This window comes from Sebastes umbrosus, chromosome 3, assembly GCF_015220745.1.
Source record: "Sebastes umbrosus isolate fSebUmb1 chromosome 3, fSebUmb1.pri, whole genome shotgun sequence".
Taxonomy (NCBI): Eukaryota; Metazoa; Chordata; class Actinopteri; order Perciformes; family Sebastidae; genus Sebastes; species Sebastes umbrosus.
In genome coordinates this window covers 33,678,818-33,705,327 of record NC_051271.1, presented here as the reverse complement: position 1 = coordinate 33,705,327, position 26,510 = coordinate 33,678,818, and the positions used below count along the sequence as shown (strand labels likewise).

General features: G+C 38.6%; 2 protein-coding genes and 1 long non-coding RNA gene across 3 annotated transcripts; 2 read left to right on the top strand and 1 right to left on the bottom strand.

Annotated features, from left to right (window-relative positions):
* Positions 1–1,400: 1,400 nt before the first annotated feature.
* On the top strand, positions 1,401–7,750 carry LOC119484592 (N-acetylaspartate synthetase-like). The gene is made up of 3 exons (XM_037763494.1): positions 1,401–2,119; positions 2,424–2,588; positions 4,912–7,750. Exons 1-3 carry the CDS (start codon positions 1,924–1,926, stop codon positions 5,292–5,294), a joined length of 744 nt encoding a protein of 247 aa, XP_037619422.1. The 5' UTR covers positions 1,401–1,923; the 3' UTR covers positions 5,295–7,750.
* Positions 7,751–15,242: 7,492 nt separating this feature from the next.
* Positions 15,243–20,903, top strand: LOC119484572 (C-type lectin domain family 4 member M-like). The gene is made up of 7 exons (XM_037763464.1): positions 15,243–15,394; positions 15,660–15,793; positions 17,559–17,657; positions 17,765–18,559; positions 18,786–18,928; positions 20,392–20,501; positions 20,593–20,903. The coding sequence occupies exons 2-7, from the start codon at positions 15,688–15,690 to the stop codon at positions 20,729–20,731; spliced, it is 1,392 nt and encodes a 463-aa protein (XP_037619392.1). The 5' UTR covers positions 15,243–15,394; positions 15,660–15,687; the 3' UTR covers positions 20,732–20,903.
* Positions 20,904–21,501: 598 nt separating this feature from the next.
* LOC119484593 lies at positions 21,502–21,731 on the bottom strand. The gene is made up of 2 exons (XR_005206045.1): positions 21,682–21,731; positions 21,502–21,639 (listed from the first exon to the last, which is right to left on the bottom strand). It is a non-coding gene; the product is annotated as an uncharacterized LOC119484593 (long non-coding RNA).
* Between the last annotated feature and the right edge of the window lie 4,779 nt (positions 21,732–26,510).

The following is a 26,510-nucleotide window of genomic DNA, read 5'->3' as shown; positions in this document are numbered from 1 at the left end:
CAAATATGATTTTAAAAAGTTATTTTTATAAAATGGTCACTATATGCTTACTATCCTAAAATGACCTGGCAGCCATCTTGCGATCTGTTGAGGAAATATTAAGCACCACCCACCAGCCGTAGCACAGCCAATAGGAGCGCTCAATAGGAACGCTCTCTGAAATGACCTGTGATTGGTCAAAGTCTCCCGTCAAGGGAGGGCTTGTAGTGCACAGTTTAGCTGTAAAATGAGAAAGACGCTGCCGCCATTGTGAAATATGGTGAAGGAACGCCAAGTTCTCGTCACATGACCGGAGCACAGCCAATAGGAATGCTCTCTTAATGAAATGACCTGTGATTGGTCAAAGTCTCCCATCACGGGCTAGATTTTCTGAAACCTGAAAACAGAGACATCAGGAGGTGCAGGAGTCTAGTTATCTCTCAGAACACATGAATTACAATATGCTGAAAGGTTATTATGGATTTTTTTGCCCAATGATGCCAAAAATATACTGCTTTCTGCCACTTCAAGGGTTTGTAATTGAATTTTGTATAATTAAAAAATAAATGAAAAACTAGCAGCACCTCCTACAGGGTTTCACAATGTTTTAATTCGTTGGTTCACGTAGCTCACTGTGTGTAATAATGCATGCATCTCGCAACAGGAACGAACAAACTGGTGTCGGCTTCCCGCATGACGTAGTTTTACTGGCCGAGGTAATGTATAAAGCCACCTATTATCCGATGCGATAAATAATTTGAGATTTTAATATTTTGTTCTTTTGCCCTATCAGGAGGAGCTCTGTTGCCACTGCTGGTTTTGTCCCTTAGTTCATTCTCCTACCTAATTTTCATTTGTTTTGCTCACTGGGCGGAGGTTTTCTCTCCATTTTTCCCTCCTATTGCATGTGACTCTGCTGCATATACACACAAAACATATGAGATTTCCAGAATAAAGTCATAATATTACGAGAAAAGAAGTCGTAATATCACGAGAATAAAGTCTGAACTTTACGAGAAAAAAAGAAAAATAACACGTAAAATTACTACTTTATAATATTATGACTTTATTCCCATAATACCACAACATTTTTCTCTTAAACTTCTGACTTTATTCTCATAATATTACGACTTTTATTTCTTGTAAACTTTTGACTTTATTAAAATATTACAACTTTATTCTTGTAATATTATGACTTTATTCTCATAATATTACGACTTTTTTTTCTCGTAAACCTTTGACTTTTCTTGTATTATTATGACTTTATTCTCGTAATATTGCGACTTTATTCTTGTAATATCACAACGTTATTCTCATAATATTCCGACTTTTTTTTTGCCACTGGAGAGGGCTAAAGAGCCGCATGTGGCTCCGGACCCAGAGGTTGCTGACCCCTGCCCTAACCCCTGTGTGCTCTTGTCTTGCAGTGTGAGTGTAAAAAGTAACTCTGTGCTTTCTGTTCCACCCATGACTGGTGGTGGGGAAGTACTCTGAACCCCCCCCTCCTCACTCCACCCCTCCTGTGGGTTTCCAGCTGGCACCCTCCTCCTGTACTGGTAATGTTGATGGTGTTGAAAATCTATTTTTGTAATAAAAGGCAGTTATTTTTCTAACTTGGGCTCTCTTGCAGCTTTTATTAACCAAAGCAATAATCTGTTGTAATGATTGGGTATTCTCTGGGTGAAATTCTCTGAGAGCTACACGTCTTTTCACATGTGGGAGCTGATAAGGAGGGTGTGAGTGGCCATCCCCAGTGGTGTTGGGGATCTTATCTGTAGGGACCCTCTTTGACAAATGCTTTAAAAGACAACTGGGGCACCAAACGCTCTCAAAACAGATGTTATAGAGAAACTTGTGCACAACAGACAGCACAAACAAGCATTATTGCTGAAGGAAGTTTTCAGTTGGTTGGACCTCAGAAACTATTTTTTTTTAAAGTTTGATATGGAGGGAAAAACACATAGAAAGGATGCCCAAAAACATGGCAATCCAACTTTAGTTGTGCGCCAGTTTGAGCTGGCAGACAAACCGGAGATAGAGCAGATCTTTTATGAAGGGACGATGGAGATGGTAGCAGACACCGCTTTCAGAGGCCTGACACATCACCCTGAGAGTCTCCTGCTCTATACTGCTATGACAGGTAAGATTATTACATAAATGACATATTTCTGTGATTGCTTCTGCAGTTTGGAAAAAAAATTGAGTAAGGTGGCAGCTGCAAGCTCAGTGATTAGGAGCCTTGAGACTATATTTTCTTTTTAAGACCGATAAATGGTAGCTACAAAAACAGCCATTTTTTCTCAACTGGTTTTTAATTCTTTTTTTTTTTTTTTTTTTTTTACAGTTATGCAACTTTGTTCCGTAAGCACGGAGAAAGTTAAAAGCTCTACAACTTAATATTTTCTTCCCTTTCATACATCTTGTCCATATCTTTCTTCCAACAGTTGTATGTTTTGTCGTCACCATGTGTTGGTGGGTGATAGTACTGCTTCCTGCAGTTGTGGTGTGTGGGCGCTACTTCTACAGCAGACGTGTGATAAACCGTTACCTGGAGCAGAGCATGAGCACAGACATGGGAGACATGGAAGGGTTTTACTTGAATTCACCAGGTATTGTTTCATTTTGATTTTACGTGTAGTATGTACTGAAAAATGATCTGCTCCTACTGTTTCTGACTTACAGTGAAGCACCATCACTGTAAGTCATAAATAGTAGCAGACTTGAGGCAAGGAAAATGTTACTAAATCTTGATTCCTCTTTTATTCTTTGATTAAGCATACCAGTACTAAGACTGGCCCTCTGATCATAAAATAAGGCCTCCAGAAGTGTTTGAACCCAAAATGTAGTCTGACATTCTTATAAATGACGGCCAGTTCAATGCAGCAAAAGAGCAATTTTTCACAGCAACTAATTACAGTTTGTACATACTGTACATGTATGAAAACCACAAACTTCTAAATAATATCCTGTTTCCTAGTATTGTAACAATACATAGAATTTACATTTCATCAAGTTAAGGCCTTGAGAGGAAAAATAATTTCTGCAGCAGAAAAAAAACTTAAGTTAACTGTCTTTATGACCATGAAAGTTGTGCTTTCAAATGGAAGCTTTGTTAGCCAAAAGTCATGTACAAAAGTGCAAAATTTAAAGCTAAGACACTGTAGCCTTACTTTGTCCATACTGGCTAACCTTGGAGAAGAAAGCTTTTGAGCTTTATAATAGGATTGCCATTTCATTCTTTTGGTTTATTGTCAACATTTTGATGAATGAATCACATGATTAAAGCATTACATCACACAAAGTTAGCAGTTGTGTTGCTTATAAAATGTACAAAGCTTATTGGGAAGACTTTTCTGTCCCGAGGCCTCAAAGCAGCGTCTCATAATGGACACACTAGTACAGATCTTTGAGTCACTGTTGTGATAGTAAGATAAGGTTGGTTGGGGAGGCCAACTATCTCTTATTGCTGTGCAACCCCATATCACGCCAAAGCATGTAATACACCCGACTGTCTGGGTTAGCGTGTCAGTGTCACGTTTTGCCTCGCAGTGACGTGAACATTACACGCCTGTATTAATGTGCAGTACCAGCAGGGGGCTTCAAAGCCATTATTTTAGGATCAGGCAAGAAAACCACTTAGTTAGGTTAAGGGAAAACATCATGGTTAGGCTTAAAATAAGTACGTAAGCTAAGTAAAACAAGTATGGAAACAATGTCAGTACAGAAAACAGGTGACAAACGTCACTAACGTTACTTACAAGACAAAACGCTTGAAAGTCCTGTGTTTTTGGACCCATCCACGTCTCCTCCTGCCGACCATAAGTGGTCTTTCTCACTTTTTATGAAACGCAACCTTTATGATTAAATTGTTGACTAGAGCACCAAGTTCTTCATAGATCTAGCCTCGTAATTTTGCTCTCAAAGTGCTCCAGATTGATGCATTTAACTTTAAAGGGACTGTTTGTAACTTCTTACACGTATAAATCTACCGGGTCGGGATCCCATGCTCGCTCGCATATGCGCACTTGCGTGTGGCCGGAGTCTCTGCTCCGCTGCCTGCCTGCCTTCACTCACGCGCACGTTCTCGCTGTCTCGCTCCACCTCTACACGTGCATGCACGTACACTACACACTGCAGAAGACTTCGTAGCTCTGAGAATATCTAGTTAATGTACAGAGGACGTTTGTGCAGAAATAAATGCTGCAGCTCCTCCAGACCAACAGAGGTTTCCCGTGTCTTGTGAAGTGACGGGGCTCCGCAGCGAGAAACGTTATCATCTCCGACCAGGTGCTGGAGGGAGACAACGGCACCCGGTCGGAGACGATAACGTTTCTCTTCCTGCTTCAGCCCCGGAGGCTGAAGCAGCGGGGCTGAAGCAGGAAAAGCCAACACTAAGATCAGCAGTGATCATGGAGAGACCTCCGTCTGGTCAGCTTACATTACTGCCAAGCAGGTGAAATATAGAGTGATATTGTGGTTTTAGCTGACGTGTATCGCCTCACTGTTTTGAGCGATGCTCGTTCATGTCTATTTAGAACGAGCAAGCGCGAGCCCGACGCTAACTTTCGTTGACTTAACGGCCACAGGTGTCGCTGTTAACAAGCATTTCTGAAAGTTACAAACAGTCCCTTTAATATGTTCAAAATTTTCTTTACGGGGAGCATGCTCCCAGCCCCCCTAGAGGGTTACACCTTCGTGCAGGTGTGTAATATTCCCATCTTGGTGAGACAAAACGTGACACTGACACGCTTTCTTCCGATGGACAGGTGGGTTGATTACACGCTTTGCTGTGAGACTGGGCTGTGCTGTGACTGTATGAAAAACAAAGTCTTGAATGAATTATGCTTTAAACTGAATGATTTTCCTTTTTTCACTTCATCTTCTCATCCTTTATTCATCATGTTCATGTTGCGACCTTGCCTTTCACCTCAGACCGCTGTCTGTGGGTAGCAGTGCTGGAGGGCAAAGTGGTGGGTATCGTAGCAGCAGTCGGCCGGCAGAAGCCAGGAGTTGCTGTCGAGTTGCGGCGGATGTCTGTTGACCGGAACTGTCGGCGGTGTGGAGTCGGCGTGGCGCTTGGACGAAAGGTTCTGGAGTTTGCTGTCACACACGGATACTCCTATGTTGTCCTGGGAACCACAGCGTACCTGCCCGCGGCCCATAAGCTCTACAAGCGTCTGGGCTTCCGCTGTGTGGGGGTCACCAACGGGTACGTCACACCGGGTGCGACAGGGTCCTTACTGGAATCAATTTTCTACAGGGTCTGCCATCACCACTACAGCCTCGATGTGCAAAATAGCAAGATCAGTGATTAGAATGAATGGCAGCGTCGGCTGTCTGTTTCCCTGACGAGTAACCTCTTGTGACCATGTGAATAATGAAATCACCACTGAACCTGCGAGGGCGAAGTTCAGCATGGCTGACTTTGACGGCAGTTAACCTCGCTCTCATACCAACCGTCAACTATGTTTTTTTTACTTGTAAATCTGATCTGCCTTATGTGCTTATGGAAATCACATGGGGGCAAGAACAGCTGCTGCATCCATTACTCAGTATATATTCAAGGGTATGTACCCAAAGATTGGTCTCCAAATTATCTTCCATGCTGGTAATAGCAACTCTGAAACCAGTGCCAATTGACAATATGTGGAAAAAAAGATTCATCATTAAATGACACTGGTATTTAGTGGGTCCGAGTCTTGTCCAATAAATCAGTTTCTTCAAGAAACCCAAATCATCAGATGATGCGTTATAGTTTAGTTTTGAGAACATATTTGACATCACGCAAATTATTTCTGATGAAAGCCAGGCATTCCCCAAATTTTGCGCTCCACACAGTGGTTGCGTCACTTTGACAGACAGGGTTGTAAAAATTTCGTCATAGTCAATTATTACCTGTCATTTCAATTTTAATTTTTTAATGACAATAATACACAGGCTTATTTAAAGGCAGAGTCTGTGATTCTAATCCAATTCACTCTTTATCAAATTCAGCGAATCTCTCCTCACGGTCCACTGGCTGTCTGTTCTGCGTGTGTGCGCTGCAAAAAATCCAATATTCACAGCCCTATCTTTTTTAATAATAAATTCAGAGTATTGGACTGAAGACTGCCTCACAGCGTCGCTGTGTGTTTGTGTTTTTTTAATAATTAATAAACGGAACAAGCTTATAGATTATGCATTTTTAAGGGCATAGAGAGAAAAGATGAACAGAGACCCGACACCAACCGGGCGTTCTCTTTTCATATCAACACACAGACGCAGATGAATGATTTTTTCCAGTAGTCTTTTCCTCAGAAAGAATTTGGAACTGTGTCTCTTCATGTCTGTCAGAGATTAGGAAATGCTCTGTACCATTGCACACTCTGCCCTTAGGGAGTTTCTGGTACATAATTTGCATATGATATGGGAATGTTCAGAAGTTTTTACAATTTGGAACTGTGTCTCTTCACGTCACACTCTGCTGGAACGCTCTGTTGGCGGGCCTTAACGGCAGCCAAAAAGATAATCGCTCTGACTTGGCAGGCTGCCCGTTCTTTGCAGAGACAACAGTGGTTACTTACTTTTTCTGAATGTTCTTTACATGGAACAGTCTGTTGGAAGAACACATGGGGCAAAACAAAATAATGTAAATGTTTGGGTTAATGCTGTTGAAAGTATAAAGGCGCTACTGTAAGTAACATGTAAACCCTCGCAGGGAAGTGTCATGGGTTGTGATTGTGTTCTTGGTTTTGCCATGGTATCTGTCATTGTGTGGATGATTTGACATGGTGCTGCCTTGGTGGAGTTAGTGTGTCGTATGGCAGTGGTTCTCATCCTGGGAGTCGTGAGATCATTTCTGGGGGTCGCCATATGGTTGTGGATAAAAAATAAAATAACATATTTAAAGGTTTTTACACACTGGAGGCCTGATGAATAAATTACACAAAAATGTGAAATTCTCGCCTGTGAATATAATATGGGCTTTTATTGTGAAAGGTAAGAATGGAAGGAGTGGATCTGGTCTGCAGGAGTAATAAGTTTGCCGTCCTGGTTCGGACTACGAAGCCTCCGTGTTGTAGTTTCATAAATACAGGCACAACTCAACTCGTTCCGTACAAAGTGATTTGTTGATGTCTTTTTTCGCGACGCTAAAGCTCAGAAAATCGTCCTTGTTCCGGAAAAAAAATGTACTTTTCTTTTTTGCTGTGTTATATTCGCGTTCTGTGTGAATGTCCCCATAACTCACTGAATGTATTTGTGAGAGTCAAAGTGTGCGTGCATGTGCAGAAATGACAGGGGACTTCCGGTGGGTCAGGGGGAGAGATAAAAGTCCCTGAACGCATCAAAAATCCACAGTGCCTGGAACACATTGGACAACGCATAGGAGCTAGCTGTTCAAACTAAACAAAGCTGTCAGCACAAACAAAGCATTATTTATATTTATTCATCAGGGCATTCACAATAATCACTCAAAAATAAGAACAGAAATTTTTCCTCGGGGGTCGCGACTCAGAAAGGTTGAGAACCACTGTACTATGATACCACTTTTACACCTGATCGGCTGTCATGAGGTGGTCCAATTTGGATCAGTAGCACATTCTATGGTGTGGTGTTTCCAACTTATTTTTTTGCTCACTACCATTACCGTATAGTAGTTTTGTATACAGATATACCTCTTTGGAGGGAAGGGTTGTGGCTGCCGGGGGAGATATATTGTCTGTCATATATTTCCCCTGAAGTTTGTTTCTCTCTTTCTGTATGCATGTTTTATATAATCAATAAATATTTGATCACACAAAAAAACTGTGGTTTCTTTTAACCATGACAACAATCTTTCTTACCCCTAACCAAATAGTTAGTTGTATCAGTGGCTGATCAGACCAGGCTCATGTGAATAAGTTTTGTGTAGTTTTGGAGCGCACTTACAAATGAAGTCAGCTCATCAGAGCACAATCACATGGGTCAGGCAAAGAAACCACCTGTTTTGTTATTTAGGTAGGAGTTGTTGGACTTTTCATTTGAGATGCTAAGCGATGAGTCAAATGTGTATGTGATAGGCAATACATTGAATTTCAGTAATTTTTTTAATTGTAATTATATTTTGATTCCATTTGAAATGCCTTTATATGACCAAATATGAATGACACAATAAATATGCTATATAGATATACAGTATATGTCAATTGCTGTACTGGCAGGTATTAACGGGGTAGTTCAGCAATGTATTTAATGATGTCTGTGATTGTCTCTAATGCTGTATGGGCTTTTTACTGTGTGGTTATGGTTGTTTTTCATTTATCTGCTGTGCTCAGGTCTTTTGCTGAAGAGATCTTGTACCGATCTTGTATTACGGCTGGTGGCCGGTTTAGGCATCGACTGTTTTCAACATGGCGGCCGGGTCACAAACTTTTTCATTTTACAGCTAAACAGTACACTACAATATGTTTCTGAAAACATTTGAGGCAAGAAATAGACATTACAGTAACAGAATATTGATTCATATCTGATCATCGCTGCCTAGTTTGACAGTTTGATCGGCGTTCGCCAGCTCTCGAACAGTGATCAACAGCTGCCCAGAGACTCTATGGCTCTGATTGTTTTCCTGCAAAAAATTGCAAATGCCTTTAGGAGCACTAGAGGGAGGCAGAGGAACATTATTTTTTTCACAGATTATCTGTTTCATGCACTACTGTCAGGCTATAGTGACAGTTTTATAAAAATAACTTCAACATATTTGCTCAAGGTTACCAACTGCAGCTTTAAATAAAGGTCATATACAATATAACATTGCATTTCTATGTGGGACTCAGGAGACCGAATAAAAAAAGTATAAAATCAAAGCAGCGGAGGCTGAGATATTCTGACCCAGCTCCAAAAATCAATTTCACATGATGCAACTCAATAGCGTCTTTCATTAGACCCCTCCACTTCCTAAATGCCAACTTCCTTAATTTTAACCCTACGCCTCATGCTTGTACAGTAACACAGGCTTTATGGTAAAATGTTTAAGTCTTAAACTAAAAGTCTAAACTTTGGAAGGTTCCCTCCAGAACCACAGAAGACATTATACAACTGTTCAATTCAGTGAATATCTCCTCACGGTCCGTGTCTGTCCGTTATGCATGTGTGCGCTGCAAAAAAAAACAAACGGGGTCCAAACATTTAGTTACTTTTTTACTTATTCCTTGTTGCGCCGGGTGGCACATAGGGCAAGGACTAAGGACCTCCACTCATCTCTGTTGCTTGCTTTCTTCTCAATGCTGTTCCAGCTGTATCCTCTCGTCTTCATTTGTGCTTCGATTGTTCGCCACCAGGTTGTTTTGGGCCTCCCTCTTTTACGTTTTCCTTGTTGTGTCCAACGCAATGCCACTTTTGTCATGTAATCAAATGGTTTCCTTAATACATGTCCTAGCCATCTCCATCTTCTTCTCATCAATATTGTGTTCATACACAGCCCGATCTTTGATCCTTGAGTATTGGACTGAAGATTGAGTCACAGCGTCACAAATGGCTGCTGCGCTCGCTGTGCGTTGCTGTGCGTTGCTGTGTGCGTTGCTGTTTTTTTTAATAATGAATAGCCAGAACAAGCTTATAGATAATGTATTTATAAGGGCATGGAGAGAAAGATGAACAGAGACACGACACCAACCGGGCGGCCTCTTTTCATGTCAACACACAGAAGCAGATAAATGATTTTTTTCCTGTAGTCTTTTCCTCGGAAGGAAAAACGTTTTCATTTTGTTCTGAAGGCTTTGTTCAGATTGTTTCCAAAGGCTAGTAGCACTGTACTCTTTGTGATGAATAACCTTAAAATTGTTGGCCTGCCCCTTTAAAGAAAGGACTAATTTGAAAATGAATCTCATTTGCATGCCTTTCTCTTATTCATAAAGCCCTGCAGGCTTTCTATTTCAAGCCTTTACTCTGTTATTGATCAGTGTCGCAATCAAATGAACCACCCAATGTTTGTTTCTGGGTGAAAAACAATGCTCTGTGTATACTCCATAGAGTGGTCATCTCTGTGTGTTCATGATTCTCTGTCTGAAGCTCTTTTTCAGATATCTACTGATCTTGAAAAGACAACTGCTTGTATGAGATAATAGAAGGGTGTAGGAGTTGATCATCCCAGCTCTGTCAGGACTCCTCACTTCCTCTTAGTCTCTCTTCAGTTGACTTACTCAGCAGAAAGTCCCTCAGCACCTGTGGGGAGATTTCTGTTTTTTATGGTACTGTAGTTTGTATTTTATTAAGGTATCCTCTAGGGCTGCCCGTCTTAGTCGATAAGTCGACTAATTGGTTGCTTTGTCAACTAAGATTTCTTGAGCCAGGTAGTTGGTTTTTACGTTTCTTTCATGCTGAATGACTTAGTTCCAAGAAACTTATGAGCACATCCCTGGCAAACACAAGATTTAAAGTGGTACTTTTATGTGAAGAAACTCAGTTTACAAATCTATAATTAAATCAACTAATCGATTAGTCAACAAAATCCAAAGAGTGTTGGACGACTAATAATGTCTTTGGTGGAGGACAGCCCTATCCTCCCAAGTCCTTATGAAAATACATAAATGGCCATTAACATACATACCACAAAATTAAACATTTCTACTATTGGCACCCTAACCACTATGGGTTATTATAACTAGCATTTTACCATTTACCACTATTGTGAAGTATTATGAATTAACCACTCTTTCTTCTTCTTTCCCTTTACTTACACTGTACGTTTGGGGGTGTGGGCTGTACTATGAAGTATTCACTGTTTCCTCTACTTACCACTTTTTATTAATACTTGATTGAGTTTACACAAGAAAAAAAAAGGAAAAACTTTACATAGCCAATACAATACAAAAGAGGAGAAAACATCTCATGATGAGTATAGTGCCCACAATATACATAAAGCTACAATTTTATCAAGTGCCAAGGTGTGCATCTGTTTTATCTGATGTCTAGTGTTCTTTGTCTTTTCGGTTCAGTTATAATTTGTTTGAAAACTGCATCGCTAGAGATGGTGACTTGTTGAAGGACCACTGCCCACCTTGTCTTCCATATTTTGTTCCAATTGTACATATTATCATCCAATATAATTCTTGTTGCAACTTAAAAACCCTCATACATCACTGCATTATAGTTCACATTAATATTAAAACCGACACCTGTCATTTTTTCCCCATACATCTCTAGACCTCTGGCCCTCCAGAACTAAGTGTCCAATAGTTTCATCTTCATCACAATTATCAATGGGGCACCCTTTCGTCTTAAAAAAGCAACTTCACCGTGCTACCGCTACTAACTGCTAGTCTGCCAACTGATACAAGCCACATAATATCTTGTTTATTTTTTTAAGTTCATATGTTTTTTATACATATCTAGGATTCAGATTCATCTAGATTCTTGTATGGTAAAACACTAACTCCACCCAAAATGTCAATCATAAACCACACCAACTGACTACAGTGCACAAAGTTGAGTAGTGGGGTTTGCTGAGTATGCGTGTTCTTTTTTTTTATTCTTTTTAGGGCGGATGTTACAAAAATCGTGTGCTGTAAACGATAAATGTCAGTTGGGTGTTGTGAAAGATAAATGGGCGATAGTTCATTATTATGAATGATGAATGTAAGATGGTGAAAATTATGAAACATGGCTCTGTTTTCATCACATTATGACTGTTTTAGTAATATCAGCTATAAATGAATCAAATCACTTGATAATTATCATTCCATTTTTTATTTCACATCCATTTTTACAGCTCCATTTTTCAACTCACATGCATTTTCATTTTTTTTACTTCCACCCCTCATGCAGAAGAGTACGGTTGACTTTCAGCCTGCATGCACTTTTTTTCAGTCTAACAATGTTGAAACAGAGCAGCTGAAACGGCTGTAGCGAGAGCAACAAAAAGGTGGACGGTCGACAGAGTTAACTCAGTTAGCTATATCACTCAGAGGAACAGTATTAACCCTTTGTTTGCAGCTAACAATATATATTGTGCAAATTCAGTATTTTCACGTTTGATAATGACATTATTGAGAACTTTTCAGCTTTAAATGCTTATTCTGAATTGTGTGACCAGAATAAATCGCTTCTCGAGCATGGGCTACGCACATTAATCATGTGAGCATGTGTGTAATGTGTGTTAGCGTATAATTATATTATTACATTAGGCTACTGTATTGTGTTTTTTGTCTGAAAGCAGAGCCATGAGGAGGTGCAGAAGTCTAGTTATCTCTCAGAGAGCACTTGAATTACAATATGCTGAAAGGTTATTATGGATTTTTTTTCCCAATGATGCCAAAAACATTCTGCCTACTGCTGCTTTAAGATGTACCGCAGGATGTTACTGTTGTCAACTGTTTGGCATTATCAGTACCCCATAAGTACCCAGTGTTTACTAAAATACTTACAGTATAACTTATTTGTTCTTGCCTCTAAAATTCCCAATTCTTACTCCCTTGTTCCGCTGTAACTACATTTAAGTATCAGTAAAAACCGGTAAGTATTTATATGTACGGATTCATTTATTTAAAAAAGGATCCCCATTAGCTGATACCAATGGCACCAGCTAGTCTTCCTGGGGTCCGAAATCAAGTACATTAATTTATCCCAAACATATTACATACAACATCATATTTGTGTTACACTAATAACATTAAAATTTTCCAAACATATATCAATTTCACATTCATACACATTTTCCACAACCATTTAGCCTCAAGGGCCCATCATCAGGGAAAAGGAGCAAAAGAAAAACCATACATGACCAACACTGGACTATCGATCAGCTGCTTAAGTAATGTATTCGTAGATGGTATTTGAATGACGATTTGTTAGAGGATTGACGGACGTAAAGAGGGCAGCTACATATAACATACATACAACAACATACAACAATGTCACACCGTAAGTTAAGAGGACTTACACAGTAAATCTCGGGTAATTACACTATAAGTTGCAGCCTGTATTATATAGTTTTACCAAATACTGCCTGGAGCATTCAGGTGATTCCCTTATATCTCCATGTCTCTGCATAATTACTGATTTTGATGGAGACATTTCTTATTTTTTGCTAATGAATTTTATTAAATATAAGACAGATATTCCATCCTGCCACAGTGGTCCAGGGTGTTCTGTGGGGTTGAGGTCGGGCGGGATGGGAGGCCATGGCAGCACTCGCACACCACACATTCCTCAGGGCAGCTATGGATTTTTCAGGATGGTTTGTGTCGTATAATCAGCATGTGAGATTCACTCAGGAAACTGATTAAGCAGAAGAGTTGAACACCTGATAAGCTATGGACCCATTAGAGCTTTAGAAATGTTAGCTCCAGCTTGAGTTGTTCCAACAGGACCTGTTGTTTTGTGTTGTTGTTGTTGTTGAGATCCACAAAAGTGAGCTTAAACGCCTTTACACAACGTGGCGTTCTTTTTTGTGCAATTAATTTGCACGTTAAGTAAATCTTTTCCAACTGTACACAGAACGGGAAAATTATGCGGTGAAAAAGAGGCAGCATTTTTTTCCGTAACAAGAATAATGTTTCTGAGCTTTTTCACTGCAAATAACGGCATCACCCAATCACGTTGTGCGGAATGGACCTCAAAGCGAGTGAGGTTTTTCCAAATATAGTGGCTGAGGGTATATGTAGTGTGTAACAATAAGAGTGATGTGGAAGCATAAAGAATTTGATGTACTGCATTTTTCAATAATGTGAAAATAAAGACAAATCTATATATGCCAAATTGCCACTCTAGTAGATCTTAACCTATCAGTGCTCTGAAGTATAAAAACAATTCATAATATCACATTAGGGTTAAATAGAGTAAACATAAAATTGATTCAATAGCCCAGTGCACACTATTTTGCTGAAAATATGTAGGCTTCCTGGAACAAACCTTGAGTAATCGACCTGACTCAGACTATTCCACAGTATGCTGATATGAAAACGACACGCTCAGCATCTTTTTTGTTTTGCGAAATCTGTTCTTCCTCATATTCGTTCATCTGGTTCATGTTGTGAAATTGGCAATAGTTGCTGTTGCTCTATGTAGGTCAGACCAAATGAAAGCGCTTTATTTCCCATGAACTCAAACAGTGTTCTTCATGCCCTCATGACCTTGGACGAGACAGGTGTTTATTCCAACCAGAAACACAAGGCTGATTTCACTAATGAGTTCCTTGTGTCTGGTTTGAAGGGTGTTTATGATGCAACGCCGGTGTTGAGATCAATTTTGGAAGGCCAACATTATCCTGGGCCATGTCTAGAAGGGAACCAGCAAATTGGGAAAACTCTCACGATATGGTTAAGGTTAGGCATTGATCTTGAATAGTTAAGGTTAGGCATTGACCTCAAATAGTTAGAATCATCTTGTAGTGCACGGTTTAGCTGTAAAATGAGAAAGTTTGTGACCCGGCTGCCATGTTGAGATAGCCAATAGGAACGCTCTCTCTTTAAAATGACCTGTGATTGGTAAAAGTCTCCCGTCACGGACTAGATTTGAATTACAATATGCTGAAAGGTTATTATGGAATTTTTGCCCAATGATGCAAAATATATACCCCCTATGGCCACTTTAAGGTTAGGCATTGACCTCGAATGGGACTGTTTGTAACTACTTACATGTATAAATCAATCTGGGTCGGTGTCCCATGCGTGCTCGCGTGTGGCTATGCTGTTCAGACAAGAATCCAACACAAACTACATGGAAGCACCAAAACCGCACAGTTATATCTAGTGAAGCCCGTCTTGCAATACAGTGTTGGCCGCGATCGGGGGCTGGGGGAAACTCCGGTGTCTCCCCTGGTCCCTCCGACCGTGACCGGGAGGCTGAGGCAGGAAAAGCCAACACTAGGATCAGCAGTGGTTCATGGAGAGACCTTCGTCTGGTCAGCTAACATTACCTCCAAGCAGGCAAAATATTGAGTGATATTGTGGTTTTAGCTGACGTGTGTCGCCTCACTGTGTTGAGTGATGCTCGTTCATGTCTATGTAGCGACACTGACTTTCGTTGACTTAATGGCCACAGGTGTCGCTGTTAACAAGCATTTCTGATTTTAACAAACAGTCCCTTTAAGGTTAGGTATTGTCCTCGAATAGTTAAGGTAAGGATAGGTTATCGGGCAGCGAGTCTCGCAAGAGTTTTTACACATTTTTTTGCAGATCTCATATCAGATTTCGCAATTTGAGGGTTAATTTCTAGACACAACCCGTAATCTGATTTCTCTGACCTACTCAATAGCAATTAGGAAGGAGGGAGGCTCTCGCTCCGCCTACTGATCATCCCTCAATTTCTGCCCCACTGGTCACAAGTGTATACAAAACAATTTAAGTATGTAGTAGTGCAATGCTTTTGCAGGGTGAAGTTACAGGAAATCAGGAAGGTTAGGTTTTAATCTCCAAGATTTCTTAGGTCTTTCACTGTGTCATCATCTTTACAAGCAGAGGTAAGGTTTACTTTGTTTATATCTTACATTCATGGTATTTAAGGTCTAAATCATCTGGTATTATTATCCAGGGTTGCAGTACACAAATACTTGACAACGTTTGCAAATGTTTCAATCCTGGTAAAGGTAATACAAGGTCTGCAGTTATCTTCTTTATGAACTTACTGGCAGAGAGATAATTGAAAGGAGATTTTCAAGAAAGATTATTGAAAAACTCAGCAACTCTTTCAGAGGCTAATACTACTGTTTTTTCTTTCATTGGTAGGTCTCTAGCTCATAAAGCAGATGCAAAGATGACTGTTGAGTACCGTGCCTCTACAGTTTCAAACATGGACATGGAGGACAGTAAAGTTGGCTATAAGCAATTTTTTGGAGAAGGCAGCAAGGTCCAGTATTCAGGTAAAAAAATAAGAGCTTCATTCCAAATAGGTTGAGTGATGTGACAATATAAATAATATAAACCATGAGACAATAAAAAACATTTGGAGCCATCAGTTCCCCTCAGCTCCCCAGAGCTTTTAAACTTTTTTCTGCTGACTGATTTGTTTTCACAGCCCTCAACTTTACTTTTTTAGTTCAGTCTCAAAGCTCTCATCAACAGAAATCAGAAATGCTATTCCAACCTTATATTTGGAAAGGTACACTTCTGGAATTTCGAGTTAAAACCTTTTTGGTACTTTGGGGGGTTTCTGAGCAGTTTCCAGAACAGAAGTGTTCGACATCCAATCGCCGAAAAAATGCAATTCTTGCAGAAATCTCCAAATATTAAAGCTTTTCATACCTTTCTTATACCGTGGCTTTTTCAATGGTGTTCCTCAAGGTCTTGGTGTCTTAATTTGGTATTTCTAGGGATTATTGATCATTTTTATCAATTCTCGAGTGGTAAAAAATGATTCATTTTAATTTAATTTAATTTTATAACAAATAGTATCAACCCAAAAATTGCTGCAACAACTTATGAGACATAATAGAGCATGGGGATGACCATTGTATACTTCATCATGTTCTAAGCCTTATAGACTTTACAAATGTATTTTAATTAATTGATTAATTAATTAATTAATTAATTATTTTTCTGATTTATGACTAGAACAACTTCACACACAGAGCTGAGCTGCACCTCAAATTAATCTTCAGCTTTCAGATGATGTACACCACTTCTATGTAGCATCTACTGTTGACCTTCTTTTTTTTTAATCTCCTACTGAACATCCCCTGTCCCCCACCCCTACCCCTCTAAAAAAAGAGGGCAGAATGGTAAGGGGTTAAACATTTAACATTTTAACATTTAACCTTAGAAGGTTTATATGTTGAACATGCTAGCAAACCATTGCCTATTTACTCAGCCAACATAGGGCAACATTAGTATCAATTTGGAGTCATGTTTCTGCAACAGCCAGCAGGAGCAGACAGGTAGATTTAAGCAAATAATGAAGCAAAAACTTTATGAGGTAAAAAAACAACAACAACAACAACCTATGTTTACTGCTTTAATCCAATTGTACTACTGTTAAAACAGGACATTTAGGCAGGACATGGTGAAAATAGTGAAAAATCACTGAGAAAAAAGAAGCTAACCTATAGCTAAGTACTTCTAGATGAAAATAAGCCTACCAAGAGACAATACAGAAAACTGTCAACCATCAGTGATTTTGTAATAGTGTTTATATCGCGGTATATATAAGGTCTATGTGGGCAATGTTGGAAATCATTGAGCAGGACTGGTAAATATAGGATTTATAGAATTGTTGCATTGTGATTTTCCAGGTATTTGACTCTTTTTTTTTCAATCCATAACCATTTTTTTTTTATTTATCTGTAAAGACAAATCAATATAAAACTACATATACTGTGAGATAAGATTTTGTCCATATCACCCAACTCAAGTTAAAATGATATAGCCAAGGTTGACAGGTCCTCTGGTTTGTTATAAACTATACAATTTACGTATATTATTTATGTTGGTACATGTAATGTGTTGTTTTAAAAAAATAATGATGACTTATGTGTAATCCTTAAAAATCAATTAGTCAGCGCTTTGGCTTGAAATTACCATTTTTTTTTATAGTATTTTGCAACACCACTCAATATACAGATGATGCCACTGAACCACAAGTTCCTCAGAACACTTCCCTAATTTCAAGTTTCGTTTTCTGTCATTCAGTTTATGCATTGAGAAACAGCCCTTTCAGAGCTGCTACAGTTGGTCTCGGGCTGCTGTGTGTTCTCCTCTTGGCTGGGATCATAGGTCAGAGTGTCCACCGTGAGTCCTTCTCTTTGTTTTCTCTGTCAAATATGCACATGTTTTAGAAAGTTGCCCGATGTAATGGCTGAATTTACTGATTCACTGTTATCTCTCATCTCCCGCAGACCAAAAGGTAGAGCAAGACCATCAGAACAACCTAACAGCCGAAAATAACGAGAGACAGAAACTACAAGAGAACTTGAAGACGGTGCAAAGTGATAAAAAAAGGCTTGAGACCACACGCGATCAGTTAAAACAAAAAAACGATTACTTAACTACTAAGAGAGACCAAATACAGACCAATAACAATTTACTGTCTCAAGAAACAACCAAACTTAGACTTAGCCAAAGTGAGTTAAAGAACAGTAACACGGCTTTCAGCAAAGAGCTAGAACAGCTAAAAGTCACTAAAGACCAGTTGCAGACTAGAAGCGATGCGTTGTCTACAGCTCAAGGCGTGTTACAGAAACAATATGATACAGTGCTCAATCGCAAAAATGAGGTACAGACCAGTTATGACTCAGTGACCAAAGAAAGGGACAATTTACAGAACAAAGTCAATAATGTTACCAGAGCAAGAGATAAGTTGCAGACGGATTACATTGAGTTGGTTAGGAAGGTAGAGCATTTACAGGACAGATACAACTTCTCCAACAGTGAGAAAGACAAGCTGGAAGGCCGTCACCAAAACATGACATTATCAAAAGACATTCTGCAGGCCACTTACAACGTACTGGCAACAACGACAGATGAGTTGCGGGCTTCTTACGCAGCCTTGAATAAGGAAAAAGAAGACCTTGAAAACAGTTGCAAAAGTGCAAAAGTGGAGAGAGACCTGTTGAAGGTGACAAATCACAACCTGACGACTGAGAACGACGCTCTGCAGGCGGAGATTCAGAGACTGTCGTCAATGGTCCCAGGTAAGCAGAAAGAATTAAGACAAAAAATACATATTTAGCATGCTTCATATGGCAAAATGTCTTCTCACCTTCTCACCTCCAAAATCATGCTCAAAAAAGCTGAAAGGTGCGGTGCCATCTGATGAAAAACAAATCCAAACTCATCACAAACACCACCACTTTAAAAATGTACTCCAACTCAATGCTTGTAAACACTTATTGATCAATAAAAACTTTGCATTTTCAGCTAGGAAGTGCCCCACTGGCTGGGTGATGTTTCAGACCAGTTGCTACTTCACCGCTGTTGGCAAGAGTACCTGGAATGAGAGCAGAAAGTACTGTCAAAGCAAAAGCGCAGACCTGGCAGTCGTAACGACCGCAGAGGAAATGGTTTGTGTAGCTGTGTGCATTTGTCTGTATCTGCATGACTGTCCGTACAAGTGCCACCATAGAAATGCTCATAAAAGCAATATGAATCAGCTTCTTTCTCGTCGTTAAAGATGCACTAATCGATATTTTCATGTTAACAATGAATCAATTGACCATGTGTTTTACAACCTGCAACTTTACTGTTTTGGGTCAGTTCTCCTTAACCAAAAGGAAGTTTTGGCAGGACGTTAACATTTAGAAAACATTAGAATACAGTTTTAGTCACCCTTTAATTTGACAGAAAAATAACTTAAAAGATACACTACTGGAACTTGTAGTTAAACCTGTATTAAAGCTGCACTGGGTAGAATTGGACCAAAAAATGATTAAAAAAAGTTATTTTTATAAAACGGTCACTATATCCTGACAGTAGTGCATGGGGCAGGTAATCTGGAAAAAAATCATGTACCTCTGCGTCCTCCGGTGCTCCTAATGGCAACCAATCAGAGCCGAGCTGGAGCCTTGACGTCTCTGAGCAGCTGTCAATCACTTGCGAATTCCGATCAAACGGTCAAACTAGGCAGCGCTGATCAAATATGACTAAATATTCTGTTACAGTAATGTCTATTTATCGCCTCAGATGTTTTCAGAAACATCGTGTACTGTTTAGCTGTAAAAGGAGAACATTTGTGACCCGGCAGCCATGTTGAGATCTGTCAAGGAAATACAAAGCACCGCCCACCAGCTGGAGCAAACTTTCTCATTTTACAGCTAAACAGTACACTACAAGATGTTCCTGGAAACATTTGAGGCGAGACAGAGGCATTACAGTAACAGAATATTAATTTAAATTTGATCAGCACTTCCCGTTTGACCGTTTGATCGGAGTTTGCAAGTGATTGACGGCTGCCTCCGTTGAATGAACAGCCAATAGGAACGCTCTCTCTCTGAAATGACCTGTGATTGGCCAAAGTCTCCCGTCACGGGCTCGATTTTTTACAGCCTGAAAACAGAGCCATGAGGAGGTGCAGAAGTCTAGTTTTCTTTCAGAACACTCAAATTACAATATGCTGAAAGGTTATTATGGAATTTTTGCCAAATGATGCCAAAAACATTCTGCCTACTGCAGGTTTAATTGATTTTTTTTGGGCTTATCGGGGCCAGTGGAATAAGATGTAAACACAGCATTGACATAACCTTATAAAGTTTATATGGTTTGGAAACATTTATACACAGGGAACTCAGAGCCTTTGGCAACCACATATTCACTCGCTTTTAGCTCTGTTTTTGTTCTCCACCAACTCCTTCATTCATAATCTCATTTCATCCATTGTTAATATAAAACTATTGATTATTGCAGCATTAAACTAAAAATGTGTTCTGCGCAAACCAAACAATAGTTGAATGTATGACATGACATAATGTAACGTTATGTGTGAAAAACCTCTGCAGTGTCTGTAATTTTTATGTCTCTTCCCTCATAGGCCTTCATCAATGGCTTGTATTCAACTGACAAAGAAGTCTGGATTGGATTGACTGATGGAGGAATAGAAGGGCATTGGAAATGGGTTGATGAGACAGCACTGACCACAACGTAAGAAACTTAACTCATATCTTTTAGAACCTGTAAGGACGGGATAGAGCATTACTTATTCTCGTTTTGGATGTCTCTTCTTGTCCTACAGGTTCTGGGCTAACGGCCAGCCCAACAGCTTTGACGGGAGGAACCAGGACTGTGTGGAGTTCTGGCACCGTGCGGCGGGGAGGGGCGAATGGAATGATGAGCACTGTGGCATAGAACAACATTTTATCTGTGAGAAGTAGTTTTCATGTACAAAGAGGTCTCGAGGTTTGGCTAGCCACTGGTACTGATGATCATTATGTAATATCAGTACAAAAATATGTATATTAGGGACTGTTGTCTGAATTGGAAATAATAGAAATATCAGACATGGTTTGATTAAAAATCCATATTATGTGACCAATTTACACACAATCACAGTGATGAGTATTGCTTTTATGAAGTGAAATTTAAAAGATGCCCTATCTTGTGCCGGGTTAAACTGTCTTGGAACCAGCTTGGTTCAAAGGGGACTGAGATTCCCATAAATGTATATACATGCTGTAGAAACAATTATGTTAGTGCTATGACTCATATATGGAGTTTGAGCTTGCTTTAAAATGTGTCCTCTGGCACCAGGCCCTGGTCTGCCAACAGCTAAAAGAGAGGTAAACATGGTGAAAGTGATTTGAAGTTAGCGATGTAACGTCAGGTTTAACGCTGAGTGGTCTGTTCTACGACGGTGGTTAATTTCTCACTGGAGTAGATAGCCATGGTAACATATGCTGCACGTCTAACCTGCTCCGGAGGTTAGGTTCAAGATAAGAGATCAACTCGTATAAAAGCACCGCCTACTAACCAATCAGAGCTCGGTGAGCGGATTGTATGATAATATTACACAAATACGAAGAAGATAAAGTCATAGTCCAGGCTAAAAGCAACACAGTTTAAAAAGACAAATGCAGCAAAGACAGCTGGCTGTATGCTGTGGGTGTTTACCGCTTTGAATTATTTTTTTATATTTATTTTTTTACTTGCTCTCAAGTCCGTTTCACACCGCCGGAGTAGGGGACGCAGCTGAAAGAAGGGTCAAATAGTCATACACGCCTCATCATCCCCAAAGGACATAATGTTACCCACTGTAATCTATTTGTCGGTTCTATTTTGAAAGCTGTTTATATTTCACTGCCCCATCTAGACGACAATATCTGACTTTTGAGTATTCCGTTTAATTAATAAATCTGTTAATTTACGCATTCACACATCTTTTACCAGCTGTCCTTCCTGCATTTGGCAGCTTCAACTGTGTCACTATAAACCTGGATTATGTGTTTAACTTCTTAATATTTCTCTAATATTATAGTTTGCTTTTCATTTGTAAAATATTCCGCTCTGCTGACAGTAGACTTGTCGATGTTTGCGATTGGTCACATGCTGCAAACACCGGCCATTTTATGTGAACACGCTCACAGCCAGATAGAGAAACCCTGGGTTGGTTTACCGAAGTGATATCCAACGTCGTAGGACCGCTTAGCATGAGCACGTTTGTTAGGGTTAGTTAAACCAGATAACAAGAAGATACCCTGGGTATGTTGAACTTTGTAGTACAGGTGTCAGGAAGGCATAAATCCAACCAGTATGAAGGTTCACACATAATCCAATATGTATTAGCAACTATTCAATTTGTGTTTTAACTATTTAAATTTACAAATGAAAAAGGCTGCCTACTTGCAATTAAATGTTTTTTTTGGCTTACTTTATATTCTTATAAACACATTTTATGTAATGATTCATGTAAACACATACAATGAGTGATTTTAAATAAAAAAAATAATTCACCTTGTGCCACTAGAGTAATGACTCACACTCAAAGAGTTTTTCAATATTGGGACACTTCAAGCTATAGATATTAGAGAGATTGTTGCCCTTTTTTCCTAAAAAGAAGGGTATCAACAATGACTTGTGGTGGCTCTCTAGGAACAATATCCTCTGTTTGTATGATATTGTGGAGCAAATTCATGACATTAATCAGTAGTGACTAATATGATCCAGGTTATGGGATGTCATTAAGAAGTATTTGTCTGTAATTCCTGGTTAGTTAAAGGAATACTTCAGCCCCAAAATGATCATTGGTATATCAATGATCATTTTGGGGGGTGAAGTGATCATTGTTATATCAATTACTCACCCCCTTTTACCGTCAATTTGTGATGTAAACTTTACTTTTTATTTTTATTAATCATTGTTTCAGGTCTATGGTACGACGGTACGACGGAGTATTAGGGCCACATTGAGGAAAAATAAATAAATCTGAAATTTTGAGAATAAAGTCATAATATTACGAGAATAAAGTCATAGGTTTACGATAAAAAAAGTTATAGTATCATGAGAATAAAGTCATAATAATATAAAGTAGTAATTTTACGTGCTATTTTTTTTTTCTCGTAATATTATGACTTTATTCTCATAACATTACAACTTTTTTTCTCGTAATGTAACAACTTTTTTCTCGTAATATTATGAATTTATTCTCGAAAACTCCGATTTTTTTTCCCTCAATGTGGCCCTAATACTCCATAGTACATTTGCACTTGGGCCCTCACTGTATTAGACTTATATACTATATACTTAGACTATAAACTGTGTTACTTTCATCACAATGCTCAAATGTTTTGCGGCCCTAGACAGATTTCTTTTTTAGTTTTTTGCCTAAAATGGCTCTTTTGATAGTAAAGGTTGCTGACCCTTGCACTAGATGAATTGAAGCAAATGGGGGCTGCTACAGCAAAACTCTATCAAAACATCCATTTACAAACTCTCACACAACTCAGGGCATTATAATCCAAGTCTCATTTATCCAGTCGTATGCTCACTACTTCCCAAACACGTGTTTTCGCTAAAACTTAACCATTTAAAACACTTTTAAACACAACCACACAAACAGTCTGTGTTTCTTTGTTCAAGTTTTCTTCAAGAATTCAAGGTAAGACGGGGTGAGTGCTTGATATATATATGATTATTTTGGGGTATTCTTTTAACAGTTAGTCTATTTGAGGCCATTGTATCCTTTTTTTAGTGCACTTTGTTTGACATATGTGGTATGTTTGTTGGGATTTTCTTGACTGATGCACTTGACCTCTTAATATTGACTGGAATGCTGCTCACAAGTCCTTTTCCCCACCAGATTCCACTGTTCAAGCAGCTGAGTTTTTGAGGGTTAAACTCTCAGTAATGAGATACCCAAATATGTTTTTTTTTTCTTTTAAACATGAAAGGATCACCATCTACAGCATTGCAAAACAAAACCAGCCTGGTCTCCTAAAAATGATGTTCCCATAGAACGAAACTGCATTGTGGATTACATTTTGAGGGAAAAAAACGGATTTCGTCGCGGACTATAGAAGTGTTTTCTATACAGTTAATTTAACTAAGTACAATAGATCACAATCTTAAATGGATGTTTGTTTATCTAATTCCTTGTAATTCCTTCACTCTTTCTTAGATCCTACATGTGCCTTTAGCTCTTTAATGCTTGAACCCCATCTGCTCTGTGACTCTATTTCTGGCAATTACTCTGGGACTCAAAGGCAAGCAGCAGGTGCTAGAGTTAGACAAGGAAATTATTCAATTTTTAACTGCATGTCTATGTCAATTTAATGACAAACTTTTAAAAGTATGGTAATGCTTAGAAAAAATAAAATCTATAAATAGATTGTTATTTTTTGTACATATCTAACAATATGTCAGAATCAGGTTTATTGTCAACATAATAAAATAAAAACAAGTATTGCAAAAAAATCGAGAAACATGAATATATAATAGAAGAATATTACGTAACGTATTACCTAAAAACAGCAGACAGTTATTGTGACCAAAATGCGAAGCTTGGTTTGTGTAGCTTGGTTCTTATAATTACTGAAGACAACAATGGTGAAAGTTAAGCATTAATGTGATCATGAACAGCTACAGTAAGCCGGCCATTTTGGACGGAATGGATTGAAAAAAAAAAAAGAAGAAATGTAACTGTATAATCATCAACATCAGACATATGAACCATAATTAAGGTTTTTGATGTGGCAAAAAAGTTAAAATAGATTTTTTTGGTCTAACTAACAGAAGCCAAGATATTTTCTTTATGACTAGTAGTTTGCTGCCATCGGTGTGTGAATGTCAATGGATGAACTGGAAGCGAACTGTTAAGTGCTTTGGATAAAGGCGCAATATACAGTGAGTAAAGTCCAATTACAATTTTCCATGTGACTGACTCATCACTGTTGAAAATTTAACTGAATCAGTGCCTAATTCATACCTCAGTCATTACCAAAGGGCTGACCCCTATTTCACTAGATGGAAAACAAAGAAATAACTTTTCTTCTCAAAAAGTGAGATAACTTATATATGGGGACTCAAATAGACAGTGACGGTAAGGCACAGCTGGGTGTGGAAGATGTAATCTTCAGCCTACACACACCCACCCACAAACATCCTCGCCCCCGCCACACACACACACACACACACAAACACACGCACACACACACGCACACACACACAGACACACACTTTCCCTCTATCTGTGTGTGTATTCATCTGTCTGTCTCTACTCCCCCACCCACTCAAACAGGTAGGTGGTGAGTTCTCAGTTTGGCTGCACTGCTGTGTGGGAACAGCTCCATGTACACTTACACCACTCTTCAGAAAGGTGAAACACAAAGTCTCTGCCTCACTTCCACACACACACACGCACGCACGCACGCACGCACACACACACACACATATACTGTATATATATACAGTATATATATATATATATATAAAACAAAAGTAAAAAATGTGATAGTATAGTATGCCATAAAATGTCACAGTAAAGTATGCCACAACAAAAAAATATAGTAAGCTATAAAAAATATCATCAAAAAAAATAATGATACACTGCGTCATACATTTTTTTTTATATATATATAACTAGGGTGTGTGTGAAGTGTCTAATGCAGTAGTGTAATGTAGTAGTAATAATGCGTCCTGCAGCCAAGATGTGGGACTGGTTGCCCTGGGACCACCCTTGCCGCTGGGATTTCACATTATCATGGTAAAGACAGTGCTACTGGGGGCGGCATACCCACTGTGGCACTCTAAAATCTTCCATGCGCAGGTCTCCACCTCTGACAATGCCATGAAGTCATAAAAAAGTCGTAGTATATTATGTAGAAAAAGTCATAGGATAGTACGTCAAAAAACGTATAGTATAGTATTTTTAATTTTTTGGAAACTTTTTTCAACATACTATACTATAACTTATTATTACTTTTTTCGACAAAACTATACTATGACTTTTTTGATATACTATACGATGACTTTTTAAAACTTTTTTCAACATTCTATACTATATCTTTTGTATGACATTTTTAGATATACTATACTGTGAATTTTTGTCACTTTTTTATACTATGACTTTTTTTTGCTTTTACTTTTTTTCGACATACCATATTATGACATCTTTATGAATTTTTTCAACATACTACAGTAAGACTTTTTTTTATGACTTTTCAAAACTTTTTTCATTCTACAATACTATGACTTTTTCAGATTTTTTTAGACACACTATACTAAGACTTTTTTCGACATACTATACTATGACTTTTATCTCTTACTTTTTTCGACATTCTATGATACAATTTTTTAATTACGTTTTTCGACATACTATACTATGACTTTTTTATGACTTTTTTCGACATACTATACTATTACATTTTTATGACTTATTTTGACATATTATACTACGACATTTTTCGATATACTACATGACTTTTTATAACTTTTTTCAACGTTCTATAGAGTGACTTTTTTCAGTTTTTTCGACATATTATACTATGACTTTTTTTTTTCTTTCTCCGACATACCATATTATGAATTTGTTTTTCTTACTTTTTTCAACATAATATACTATGATGTTTTTCCAACATACTATTCTATGACTTTATATAAACTTTTTTCACAATTCTATAACACAACTTTTTTTTCACATTTTTCGTTAAAAAAAATTAA

Bases quoted from the DNA above. Each gene is read 5' to 3' on its own strand.
- LOC119484592 (XM_037763494.1), top strand. From the start codon at position 1,924: ATGGAGGGAAAAACACATAGAAAGGATGCCCAAAAACATGGCAATCCA. The intron at 2,120-2,423 runs GTAAGATTATTA...TTCTTCCAACAG, and splicing joins GCTCTATACTGCTATGACAG to TTGTATGTTTTGTCGTCACC. The intron at 2,589-4,911 runs GTATTGTTTCAT...CTTTCACCTCAG, and splicing joins GTTTTACTTGAATTCACCAG to ACCGCTGTCTGTGGGTAGCA.
- LOC119484572 (XM_037763464.1), top strand. From the start codon at position 15,688: ATGACTGTTGAGTACCGTGCCTCTACAGTTTCAAACATGGACATGGAG. The intron at 15,794-17,558 runs GTAAAAAAATAA...TCTGTCATTCAG, and splicing joins CAGCAAGGTCCAGTATTCAG to TTTATGCATTGAGAAACAGC. The intron at 20,502-20,592 runs GTAAGAAACTTA...CTTGTCCTACAG, and splicing joins GAGACAGCACTGACCACAAC to GTTCTGGGCTAACGGCCAGC.